The sequence below is a fragment of the Solenopsis invicta genome, chromosome 8, assembly GCF_016802725.1.
Source record: "Solenopsis invicta isolate M01_SB chromosome 8, UNIL_Sinv_3.0, whole genome shotgun sequence".
NCBI classification, from domain to species: Eukaryota; Metazoa; Arthropoda; class Insecta; order Hymenoptera; family Formicidae; genus Solenopsis; species Solenopsis invicta.
This window is the reverse complement of record NC_052671.1, coordinates 16,622,299-16,636,014: the sequence shown is the minus strand read 5'-3', so window position 1 is coordinate 16,636,014 and position 13,716 is coordinate 16,622,299. Positions and strand designations below refer to the sequence as shown.

The 13,716-nt window shown below is 36.0% G+C and overlaps 1 protein-coding gene across 4 annotated transcripts in view; it reads left to right on the top strand.

The window, feature by feature from the left end:
• Window positions 1-3,316, top strand: part of LOC105194717 (ATP-binding cassette sub-family G member 1) — a 37,194-nt gene extending 33,878 nt beyond the window's left edge. For 3 of the 4 annotated variants that reach the window (XM_039452389.1, XM_039452392.1, XM_039452390.1), the window contains 2 exons: window positions 2,127-2,383; window positions 2,908-3,246. In XM_039452389.1, the coding sequence (XP_039308323.1) occupies window positions 2,127-2,383; window positions 2,908-3,246 (596 nt within the window). Of the gene's footprint in view, window positions 1-2,126; window positions 2,384-2,907 lie in introns of all 4 variants that reach the window. The other variant, XM_039452391.1, reaches the window with a different exon arrangement.
• The last annotated feature ends 10,400 nt before the right edge of the window (window positions 3,317-13,716 follow it).

Genomic DNA, 13,716 nt, shown 5'->3' with positions numbered 1-13,716 from the left:
TTGGAGTCTTTCTTCGAATGGTCGAGTCGACCCCGTTAAGCTCGACCAAACCTAATTTCCCTTTGTTAAAAAAGAAACCGCAGGACATTCTGATCTATAGTGTCCCTTTGCACCACACTGTCAACATTCTTTGTCGGCCCTCCACTTATTAAAATTTTTTTGTTTAGAATCCTGTGAAAAAATTCCTTCCTTTCCGTTTCCTTTTCTCATTTGCTCTCTAGGATAAAATTTTCTCCTTCCGCCATCTTTATTTGAGGAAACGCGAGAAAAACTAGTCTCCTGAATAGCTTTAATCATTTTCGCTCTCTCAATTGCAGAACACAAAGAAGAAATTCCTTCAAGTTGAAGAGTGCGTCTCAAAAATCCGTCAGAGATTGCAATAATAAATTGAGCACAAGCAATTTTGTCGCGCCCTTCTTGAGGACACTCCGGATAAGCTAAACGTGATAGTCGTTCTAAATCGGTTCCCAACGAAGCTAAATCTTCTCCAAATTTTTGTTTACGATTCGTAAATTCAGCGTAAAAAGTTTGAGATAAATGACCCTCTCCAAAACGTAATTCGAGCTTTGATTTAATTTCTCCATAACTTAAATTTTCTAATTCCGTTATTCCGTCTAAAACTGAACGCGCTTTCCCCCGCAAACTCGAGGCTAACGCGACCGCTTTCGTAAAATCTTCCCAGTTACTCGCTTGTACAATCAATTCAATTTGTGTAAAATATTCGCGCAACGAAACACTCCCGTCGAAAATATCCGGCTTTAATTTAAAATTAACGCCCGCATTTCCGGAATCCCGAGGAATCTCCGCGGTTGGAGGACAAACAGAAAAAGGTAACGACTGGCCTGAAAAGTGTTGTAGCCGCTCCTCTAGACGCTGAAGTATCTCGTCGCGTTCCTGGAGCAGTGCCTGCATTTCTTCCTCACGCTGCCGCTGCCTTTGTCTCTCAGCACGAAACTGACGCAATTCCACGGCGACCGCCCGAAGAGAATTTGCTTCGGTGGAGAGTCGAGGTTTCGCAGGTGTACGGAGATGCATTCTCTTACGAAGAGGACGTTTCTCCGCTCTTGCAGGAGACGCTGCCGTAAAATCTTCCGAGATGTCCATTTCGTGGTCCGAAATCGGACGAGCCCCCAAAATGTTATACTCGGCGATACGAGCACACACTTCACTCGCGCTAGGACACTCGAACGCGCAAAATGAATAAACACTCTTTACAAAAAGAACTCAAGCTTTAATCGTGGAACTTTATATAATAATATCGTAGCGTAATTGTACAAAATAATTCTTGACGGCTCCGCGCCCTGAACACCAAACAAAAGCCGGCCGCACTTCTTCTGTCTGATCGATAGATCTTCCTTCGGCCAGCTTCTCAAGCTCGGGCACAACAATATTTCAAATCTAGATATGTTTTTCTATAGAAGTACGTACGGAAATCTCTTTTTTTTTTGTTTTTTTGAAAAAAATGGTGCACAAATAAAAAAATATTTTAGTTTTTGACGAAAAAAATGACGAGAAAATGATTTATAACAAAAAAAAGTTTATAGTGAAATTAAAATGCCGTACGTACTTCCATGTAAAATATCGTTTTAAAGCTGCAATTAAAATTTAAAGTAAATCGGTAAAGATTTGACCGAGTTATCCTTCCGCCCGATTTGAAAAACATGGTTTCAAAAAAAACGTGTTTAAAATTTCAATTAGTGTTTAATAAGCTATAACAAAATTTAATACGCTTATATCAAAAACTTTTCCTACTTATAAAACATTTTGGATCTTATTTCTAAAACCTTAATGTATTATTTAAGCAAAAAAAATTTCGAATTTTTTAAAATTCTACTGTGATCTAACCCCTTAATCAAAGAATAATAGGTAATTAGTCCAATTGATAGAATTATTTCAAAATTTCTAACTGTATTATTCATCATCCCTAATATAATCTTTTTTTTCATATGTTAAACAAGAATTATTGTATCCATAAAGATATTATTTAATAAATTAATTGCCGAATGATTTCATCGCAGTTTGATCATTCCATTAAACTCATTTTCTAAAAAAAAAATCCTTACTTTATTGAATTATCTTGATATACAATAAGTATTCAAATTCAAGTTTATAGTTTTTGGTTTCAGTTCCATTGGAGATGCGGATTCTCATGAGAGAGCATTTCAATCACTGGTACCGATTAACGCCGTATTACATCAGCATATTGCTAGTCGAGATACCCTTCCAGGCAGCATGTGCGGCGCCATATCTGGTGGTGAGCTACTGGTTGACCGGACAGCTCGCAGAAACGAATCGTATAATATTGTTTATGGTAGTCAACATAGCTACCAGTCTGACGGCGCAAGCATGGGGTTTCTTCATCAGTGCTATTACGCCGATTAAGGTGAATTTCTTCTGTTTCCTTCTCAAAGTGATACCAAGTAAAACTATAATTCCAATTCTGGATCTAAAGTTACGTCATTTCAATATGCAGATTAATTAAATAACAGATCCAAACTGTTCATTGATGTTGTGCTAAGATTAATCCAAGAAGTTGACTCCGTTTTTTAACTTTTTTTACGTCTTATTCATTTTCATATATTGGCACACTCATCATTAGTTTTATTATTGTTATGAATTTTAAAGTTCGCAAACATTACTTAACAAACAGAATTTTTTAAAACTTGCATAAAGATTTATTGTAGAATTACAATGTTACGTATCTCTTTCCAAATTCGAATTCTGTTTCCAATAACTGATTCGTATACAAATTGAATCTCATTTTCATTCCGCATTTCGAAATCCAACGAATGAATATCGAATCTATAAATCTCCTATATATCTTCAAAATTATAAATTAAATATGCTAAAATATTCCATTTTAGATATATGAAGAAAATAAGATTCAGAATTTCATTAATTTTGCAGATTGCAGTCTTTATTGGACCGATAACCGCAGTACTATTCTCCCCATTCGGCTTCTGCACACGTTACATTGATACGCCGCACCTGTTACGTTGGATGTTCCACATATCGTACTTCCGTGCGGGTTTCCACAGTATAATATATACTGTATACGGATACGATAGAAAAGACTTAAAATGCGATAAATTGTACTGTCACTTTAAGAGACCCATCATATTTCTCAGAGAGATGGATATTGTCAACGTAAACGTTGTCAATAATTTGGCACTCATTCTCGGCATCTTTGTGCTAATGCATTTTCTAACGATTAGCGCACTTTGGTGCAAGCTGAACAGAAGATGAGTTAAATACAAAAAAGATAAAAAAAAGCGCCAAGTGTGTGTGTGTGTGTGTGTGTGTGTGTGTGTGTGTGTGTGTGTGTGTGTTGTGTGTGTGTGTGTTTGTGTGTGTGTGTGTGTGTGTGTGTGTGTGTGTGTGTGTGTGTGTGTGTGTGTGTGTGTGTATCCCTCAAATCTTTATTTTTTTCTACAAAACTCAAGTAGTATGATCTTTGTTTCTTCATTGAAAACTTTTCCTATTCTAATCTATGTGAAACTTCCTTTAATTTCTATACAAAACCTAAGTGGTACCATCTCTGTATTATCATTGAAAAATCTTCCTATTCCAACCCGACTGTATTTACTAAAAAATAAATATCTTAAATTTAAATCAATCTAAATGTATTTTTCCAAAAAAATGTATGAAATCTTTAAATTGCGCCAATTATAGAGAAAATATATTGTTCTATGAAATAACTGCTGTATTACTTTTAACAAATAAAATGCAAGTGATAATATTTTTATTTTTTTAATAAAACCCAAGTAGTGATATTTTTGTAACGTTACGCCCCTCCGCCGCACCGCCACTCCGATCCAAACGCCGAACACAACGCGTAAGACCGAGCACGTGCACGCGCTCGGCGAAGCTTACCGCAATCACGCGCTACCATGCGTGCCGCACGCCGCGTTCGGCAAGCGTTCCCACTCCGGCTGGCCCAACTGCGCGCGCTGATTGGTACGTCCGCGCGGACCGCTATATGAACCGGCAGCGGGCAGCCGAAATCAGATCGCTCCGAGCCACCGATCTCGCACCTACTCCGCTCCTGCGCCGGGTATCCTCGGCGCTCCTTAGCTTGGGTATTCTCAAGCACTTCCTCGGAAACGGGCATTCTTGTTCTAACTATCTCACGACAGGCATATTCGTCGGTCCTAACGGCTGGGAATATTCTGCCGATCCCATCCTCCGCGACGGAAATACTCGTCGTTTCCGCGGCTGGGTATTCTCGGCCAATAGGAACTGTCCATCCCGCAAGTCCGTTCTCGGGAATTCTCGAGATCAACACCGTCGTCGGGAATACTCGACGCCTTCCTTCGGCTCAATCCGTAAACCTGCTCCCCACGGGGTGACAACACCTCGCGGAGTGAGACCACTTAGGTCTCTAACGTCGATCACTCTCGCGTATCGCGGAACTGTCCGCTGCACCGCGCGCCGCCGATTCCGCGATCACGACCGTCCGTCGCGCGGGCCAATCACGGCCCGTTTAACCGCATTTTGGTTAGCCGCTTCATGGCAACTCCGATTATTACAGGGTGTCTACTCAAAATTTATAAATCAATTCCATGAAAATCCAGGATTTTCCAGGAATTTTTATCAAAATTCCATGTAAGATTAGAGAATTTTTGAATATAGCTTTGAAATAAATTGATTTTATTTCACACTTTTAAACATACTTTTTAACATACTTTAAATATGTATTATATAATCACAAAAAATATGTAACATACATTTCTTTCAGACAAAAATAATTCAAAAACTATATAAACATAAACTTATTAAAAATTGTAATAACAAACGTAATATATCTAATAAAAAAATATATTTATTGTGACGGTGCAACTTGCGTTCGTTGTCCCTCACAAGGGCCGTATGGTCTCACCGCGAAGCGCGACACGGATGCTGCGTCCTTCCGGCTCGGAAGCAGGCGCGATTCCGTTGGCGCGATTGTATAAGTGTGTGTGTTCGTCTCTGTGCTGTCCCTGCGACCGCTGTTAATTTCAAGTGAACGATAGGTCCGTCGAGGAGAGAGACGATGACTGCGGGAGAACATTTTGTACGGGCAAAAACATCTCGCCCACCCAAAAGCACCGGGAAGGAAGCAAGGATCCAGGAACATCGCCGAGGGATTTACGGAGCACCCCGAGACGCGGGGGCTCACAGGTTGTACCGCCCACACTGTCTCTTTCGTTTGCCGCCGAACGAGAACCTGGTCTGTCGGAAGTTAATTTTTCAGGAACGGCAAAGTTACGATTCCGCAGGCGGAAGTTGTGCGAAGTTAAAAGGCAAAACGGAGAACGAGGCGAGATTGAGAACCGTGCAGAGGAGGCACCACGGGCCTGAGGCGGCGGCCATCCGCCACCGGAGATAAGGCCGGCCGATATCAGTTCCCGGGGAAGCCGAAAATCACCTGCCGAATTTGGGCCTCGCGCGCTATTAACGTCAGAAGCGCAGAACGATAGAATAATGCGCATACCGCCAGGATCTAGCCGCCTGATAACAGCCAATGCGGAAGCGGCAGCGGCGATAAGTGGGACGCAACACCGCGGGCCTCCCGCAGGATCGAGGATCGATGCTCTGGTGCTGTGAGCGTGTCCCGAGCCAGAGAGCCGAACACCAGAGGCTAAGTCACGAAAGGACACAGAAAGAGGCTCCGTGCCGCGCCGAAGGGTGAGACGAGCGTAACTCACGTATTGTAAAGTCACCGATCTCGCGATCGAGGACGAGTGACGTCGCGACTGACAGGACTACATAGAGTCCACTCGTATTCGCGTGTAAAATCGTAAGCGTAACCGTTGTTACAGCCGCGACATTGCTCGCCCGATCCCGCCGTATTAATGCAGTTTTTTTAGTTTCGGTATTCGCACCTGTATCGCCACAGCCAAGCCGTCGTTGTGTCGTAAGTTTATGTAGTTGTACGTGTGTGAGTTTTGTCTAGTTCTGCGGGTTGAGCGTAGCTCGATTACGGTAGTAGCGGTGAGAGAAAACGCGAGATCTTTCGACTAGCGTGTGCATGACTCGCTTCGCGGAATTCCGCCTTGATGTATGCACCTTCTCCCGCAGCGACCACCTCGCCGAAGCGATTGAAACGTTACGCTTGTGACTGCCATACGATATCGTCCGATTACTGAGTCGCTTCGAGTAACATTCCGCGAATCTGTACCGCATTCCGTACGCGGGTAAACCGCGTGCGAGGTTTTGTAGTTGACTAACCCGGAATTCGAAATATACGTTATTTTCTCTGTTAAATTCCGGCCTCGTTATTCTACGATTCTCCCTCGCTCCCCCGATCACCACCTGCCCGCACCGACCCGCCCCCGCGTCTCTATCGACTTAGCGGGGAGTTGCCGGATGGTCGTGTCGTCACCGCTCACGGTTAGCACGTTAATGTAAAGTCGCGAAATTAATGAGCCGAAAAGAGTGGCACGCTCTCTCGTACCTGGCGCCCAATTCCGTCCGCTGATAATTATTTGAGGGAGATCAACACCGCGTTCCCGAGATTCGCTGTGAGCGGGCGACTGAACTTGTGTCAGGTGCGTAAAACACCGTCACATTATATATAATTAAATAATTTAGTAAGCACAAAGTAGTTACATACATATATACATATATCTATGTTTTTAAAGTTTCAATTTATTCTTTAAGTGCATTTGCTTCTTTCTGAGCATTTTTTAGAATTTTTAAACGTTTGTTCTCCAATTCTGTTACTTCTAAAGTTTTTTTCTTTTTCATAGACGCTTCTTGTTCTACAACAGATGCTTGCTGTCGACGTCGATTAAAATCTTCTATGTAACGGAAATGAGCATTTCGAACAATAAGCAAAAGAGCTTTAGGTATTTGTAAAACATCAATACCTTCACGTAATACGGCATCATATATTTGACGACGCACAACTATGGATTCTTCTCTCATATTTTTAAAGACATTCAGCATTTACTGAAAAACCTCGTTCTACATTTGCATTGCCATGTAAAAGGCAACAAATCATTTTTATTACATTCATAAATTCCTTAAAATCTTGGCCTACAATATTTCGCCAAAAATGATCTAGGCGTTTTTCATTACGATTATAAGATTTCATGATATCCATGATGTACGGTCGTGATGTAAGGTCTCGAAACTGTCGTACGATATCAGCTATTGATCCAGCTAAACGATTGTTTTCATTAATACTACATAAATTGTGTAAACGTTTCTTGGCTAAATTTAAATTTGAAGTTATGAGACTTGGATCTAAGCAAGTAACAGCTTTTGTCAAAGTATATGTTAACGGAGATTGTGTCATTAATTTGGAAACAAATTTCTGGAGACACTTCTTATAATCTTGTCAAAATTAAAGAAAATCTACATTTTTAATGTCGACTTTTTTATTGCTTTTAGTGTATCAAATCCTAATATTTTTTGCTGAAAGTAAATTTTCCTGTGTCTGAACATCTTTTAATGAGATTGATGACATATTGTCTATTATTTCGGGTTTCATAAAACGTTTTTCAACATTAAACAAAGAGCACTATGTAAAAAAAATGCGTTTGACTGGAATTCCCTTAAAAAAGATTCTGTATCGGAAGCAAGAGATTTGAAGAAAGCAAGCTTTGCACATAATAAAGGATCTTGAATGCATTTTAGAATTATTTTATAACTTTCACACATTGGTTCAATTTTGTCTCGTTGTAAACCTTCTACAAATTTTTTAATGCATTGTGTGACATTGCTCTTTGAGCTACTGCACAATTTTCCAACCATTCCAATTTTGCTCTTATGGAGCAAAATTTAAGTGGAAAAATATCAGAACCAGAATAATGAATGTATAAAGCTCTACGAGCTGGCACATCTTTGATTATACAATGCTCTCATGTATGAGATAATGTTTCAATCTGTAGCACATATACCGGATTTGAATGGACAATGCAAAGAATGGAGACCGCAACTTCCAATATCAAGTAATTTATTGTTTGAGAATTCCAATTTATATTATTTTAAGAAAGCCCAATTTGCGTTTGGTCCATCCATAGATACTTGCAGCAATTTTTCTGTCAGATTTCCAATACCTTCTTTAAATGCTTCAAGAAGATCCGTTGCTCTTGCGTCGAAGAAAACGTGAATTTAAGTATCATGTTCCTATTTCTTCTTTTTCTTCATCTTACCAAAATCTTACATTTATATCCATTTGTTGACGTTTTATAACTTTGTTGAGAGATTCGTGAAAGCCAACAGCAATAAAAGTTGCACAGTTTACATTTTCTATTAATTTTTTATTAAAGAAAGGAGCGATGCCGTACATAATAATATATCCAATTTTGGTTCTCATCAGTTGCATTTTTTGAGCAATATAATTATCCGTAAACATTTTCTTAAGGACACGTACGTCTTTTTCTGAATCACGCAATGATTTGTGGGTCGTTACAGTTTCTATGCACCATAGTACTTCAACTTTTATAATATCATCTTTCAACAAAAATGTTTCAATACCATGTTGCATCGATTGATTAGGTAAAAATTGATTAGTATAGAAACACGTAGACAAAGATTTAGCAATAGGATCAGGAAGATTCAGGATTTACTTGAGCTGATTCAGAGGAAGAAATAGAAGAAACAGCTGAAGCAGAATCGTCAGCTGTAGCTAAAAAATTTCTTAATGATATGAAATTACATCGATCAATGTGTTTCTTGCTCTTCATGTGACTTACAAGAACTGACTTTCCCATATTACTCAAAAAAATATTGCAATAACATAAAATGCAGCGAGCATAATTTGACTTCTCTATTATAGGCTGTAGCCAGTTTTGAAATTCAGAGTTTTTAAGCCAGATTTCTTGAAATTTTATTAATTTTGACATCATAAAAGCCGTCAATCTGTAGATAATAATCAAATAATAACTTTATTATTGAATAAAAATTAACAATGTAGAAGTTTTGATTCTATAATTTGGATCATCATCAGTACAAAAATTAAAGTGATAGTATTAATAATTACGGTGACTATTACAATTCCTACGACGGGCGTATTCGAGGAAATTATGATAGTCACCGTAATTGTTAATACTGTTACTTTAACTTTTGTATTTTTGTTACTGAAAATAATCCAAACCATAGGAACGAAATTTCTACATTGGATAATTTTACGGGCCTTACCTCCAATTTCAATAAAATTAAACTTTTTGCTCAAAATGAAAGAAGATGACAGAAATAATTGCTGCTCTGCCTCCCAAAGTGAAATATCAATTGTTAAAGTTGACGAACTTAGGTTAGGAAACCTGTCAGATAAGGTACATATAGCGATATGAAGATGCGCCATGACAACATGCGCATGCTCTACGGTATACGAAAAGTGCGCAAATTTGAAAAACGTACATAATGTAATATTTGTGATTTCAATGAACTAAATTTAAAAAATGTAAGAAATTATTTTGTCAAAAAAATATAAAATTTTAGAAGTAAAACTTCAAAAAATTCCAGGACTAATGATCAAATTGATCAAATTTCCAGGAAAATCCAAGATTCCAGGGGGCATAATGTGAAATCTGACTTTCCATGACTTTACAGGTTTTTCCAGGTAGTGGACACCCTGTATTACCTCCGAGCGCATAGCGCATAATACCAGTCCGTCCGTTTCTTTAGTTATCCGAATCTGTTCTTTTGTTTAAATCTTAAGTTACGCCGTGAATTATATTTTGTCCGTTTTATTTTGCGCGGGTCCGATTATTGTTTAACCGAGCACTCCGGTGCCTTACTTGTATTACTTGTGTATTTTAATTACATCTGATAAATATATTGTTACGTTTGCATTATTGTACTCAACACGGAGTTCTCATTACTACCGAAAAACACTGGCATCCGGCGAGCACATCCGAGCAACAGATCACGATAACCTAACGCACCGAAAGATATCCCGCTACTCCCGCCGCACCGGAAAAGTACCAGCGTTACATCTTTAATTTAATTTTAAATAAAATTCAAATGGTACTCTCTGTGTAATAAAAAATCTAATAAAAAATATGTTCTAACCTTAGTGGATGTATTTAGTTGGGTTGGAATAGGAAGATTTTTCAATGATAATACATAGATAGTACAGTGCGCGTCAATAATTCGCTGGGTCATAGTAGGTAGCTTAACTTACCGACACTGAGTCGATAACGAGCCCGCGCGCGTGCGTTTATTTGGAAGAGACATGAATAATAAATATTTGGCACAAAGAATATACATTACTGATTCTCTTAGTTATTTATGAGACATGAGAGAACTAGAAAACAACTGGTTGCACATGCCAAGAACTCGGAAAATTTGAGGCATAAGCCTCAATATTTTGCACATTTAAACGATTCGGTAGAGAGGCAATTGCAGCAAGTGGTTGCACGGGAAGGATACTGGACCGACTATTAGCTGGTGCCAGTATTATTTCAAACGGTTCTTTTCAGAACCACCAAATTATTTAACGGTGGAACATTCGTCAAAAATGCAAAATTTAATTTAAAAAAAAAATTAAAAAACCAATATATTTTTAATTTTAATAAATCACTTATTTTTTTACCTTTTTCACCTCTTCATACACGTTTATCTTTGTTGTTATGTATATCTCTGTCTGTGCAAAATAACATAATATTAAATCAAATTTATAAGGATAGATCTACAAGCGGTGTAAACATAACGTAAAAGAGATTATTCTGCGTGCATTTCGGCGTTAACAATTTTGCGTATGTAATTATATGAATACATTATTGTTTATACGCAATAGAAAAAAACATAATTACATTAAACTAAATAAATTCATATTTAAAATTGAAAACAAAGTATCAAAGTTGTGTGTTGAATTTTAATTTTACTATTTATTTTATTATGCAGCTTAACATGTAGACATTTTAACATAAATAATAAAAATATTTAACCTAAATTAAACTAAGAAGAAAGAAGAGGATAACTAAAAGAATCAGTAACGTATATTCTCCGTGCCAAATATTTATTATTCATGTCCCTTTCGTATAAACGCGCGCGCACAGGCGTTCATCGTTATCGACTCAGTGTTGGTAAGTCAAGCTACCTACTATGACCCAGCGAATTATTGACGCGCACTGTACTACTTAGGTTTTGTATAAAAGTTAAAAGGAGTACTACATGGGTTAGAATAGGAAAATTTTTCAATGAAGAAACAAAAATGGTACCACTTGAGTTTTGTAGAAAAAATCAAAATTTGAGGGACACACACACACACACACACACACACACACACACACACACACACACACACACTTAGCGCCTTTTTTACCTTTTTTTAAAAGATAATTTTGTACTAATATTACGCGTTTTGTAATGTGAAGCAATATTTATTTTTTTAAATGAAAGATGTGATTTCTACTTAGCAAGATTGTGAAGAATAATATTATATATTTTATAGTAAGTAATAAAATTTTGCAAAATACCTTTGTTCAGGAATTTTATACTACTTCATAATTTCTGGTTTTCTTTTCTAAAAAATTAAAAATCTATTTTAATTAAATTTATATGTACATATATGCTGTCTTATATATACATTCATAGATCAATTGCATTATGCTCAAATGCTTTGCATTTGCGTGTAATGCAGTCAATCAATGAGTTAAGAAAAGTATTTATAAAACGTAATGCTCAATCAGAACTTCATTAAAGTTTTCAGTGTTAATAATAAATAAAACTAAAATAAAATTTTCGTTATAATTTAAAATTGTCCAAATATTTTTGTTTTTTTATTTATGCTGATTGGATGATTAGTTTGTGACAAAAAAAATCGTAAATTATATTCTTTTTTATTATGTTCATTTGAACAACTTTAGTAAAAATTGAGTGAGTGTGGAACAACAAAATTAAAGGATCACCTATAGTTACTCTTCAAACGAGAGTGTAACATGATAAACCAACAAAAATGATAAATCAAATCTTTCAAAACGCATTTTACAGCTTAACATTTCTACATACACTTTTAATATTGACTTTGAAAACAAGTACTGATTTTTTACGGAGCTATACGGATAAAAATAAAAATGCGGCAAAATTTATGACGAATTTTACGAGTTTATTTGACGTGAATTAAAAATTTCACACAAATGCAATTTACAGCGTTCGAAAGCGTGAATCTTTATCTTTAATTTGCGTACTTATTGAGCGTTGTACGATTTTTATTCACTGATTTATTGAACATTGAAAAAAGGAATCATTTTTGCTTCAGTGCTGAATAACTCAATGAAAAAAAATCGTACAAAGCTTAACAAATATGTAAATTAAAGATAAAGATTCACGCTTTCAAATACTGTAAACTGCACTTGTATGCGATTTTTATTTCACGCTGTACAACTTAGCAAAATTTTTATAAGATTTTGACATTTGTCGAATTTTTTCACGAATTTTGCAAAGCTTTACAGCGTGAAATAAAAATTCCACAAAAATGCGGTTTACAGCATTCAAAAGCGTGAATCTTTACTTTTAATTTAAGTTTTTGTTGAGCGTTGTACGGTTTTTATTCACTGAATTATTCAACATTGAAGCAAAAACGGCCATTTTTGCTTCAGTGTTGCCTAACTCACAAGGAAACACAGGGAAGTGTCCGCCTCAGATTAAAACGAGTTTTTAATATGTTGTAGTACAGATAAAAATAAGGGACACGTATTTTTTTATACGTGCCCATACGCACTTTAAGGGGGTGAAACACCCCTTTGAAGAAAATCGGTTTTTTTCTTTCGAAGTGTATGCCGTCGAAACTATAAGAGATAGAAAAAAATGTTTTAAATGAAAGTTGAATGGCTCGAAGAGTAATTTATGACAGCGGAAAAAAATTTTTTTTTTTAATTTTTTTTAATACTTTCCCCCACCACTTACCTATTTTTTTTCAAAATTTTTATGTTTTTATAAGCAAAATAAAGCTTATTTTATTACGAATTGAACGGTATATGATAAAGTTACGATACAACATTACCATTTTCCAAAAATAATTAAAAATCTCTCGATACGCACGGTACGTGCACCCGTCCGCGCGTTCGTGCGCTACAAAGTGACTCCCTTCGATTTCGACGTGCCTTTAATATGTTGTACAGATTAAAATAAGGGACACGTATTTTTTACACGTGTCCTATTACACTTTTAAGGGTGAAACACCCCTTTGAAGAAAATCGGGTTTTTTCTTTTGAAGCGTGTATCGTCGAAACTATAAGAGATAATAAAAAAAAAACTCCCGACTGCTGCCAAAAGTTGGTTTAATAACAAGAATTAAAAAGTTTAAGATTAAAAATTAATTAATAACAAAAAAAATTAAAAATAAAAAAAAACAATTAAAAAAATTATAAAGTTAATTAAAATTAAATAAAAATTAAAAAATTAAAAAGTTAATTACAAAAATTACAAAAATAAGAAAAAACCAACAAATTAATAAAAATTAACTAAATTAACAAATTTAGTAAAAAATTGGAAATAAAAAACAAATTAACATAAAAACAGAAAATCAACAAAACTAAAAAATAATAATAAACAGATTGCTTTAAAAAATTCGAAATAAAAATCAATTAAACAATTAAAATAACAACAAAAAATAAAACTACAGATACTAAAAAATAGTTTTAAAAGTTTGAAATAAAAATTAATTAAAGCAAATATTAATACTTGACATTTTAAATGCTAATTATATTTTTAGCACATTATTGTACCAATTAAAAATTAAAATTGAAATTTACACTTTGTTTAATAAAATACTTTTTTTTT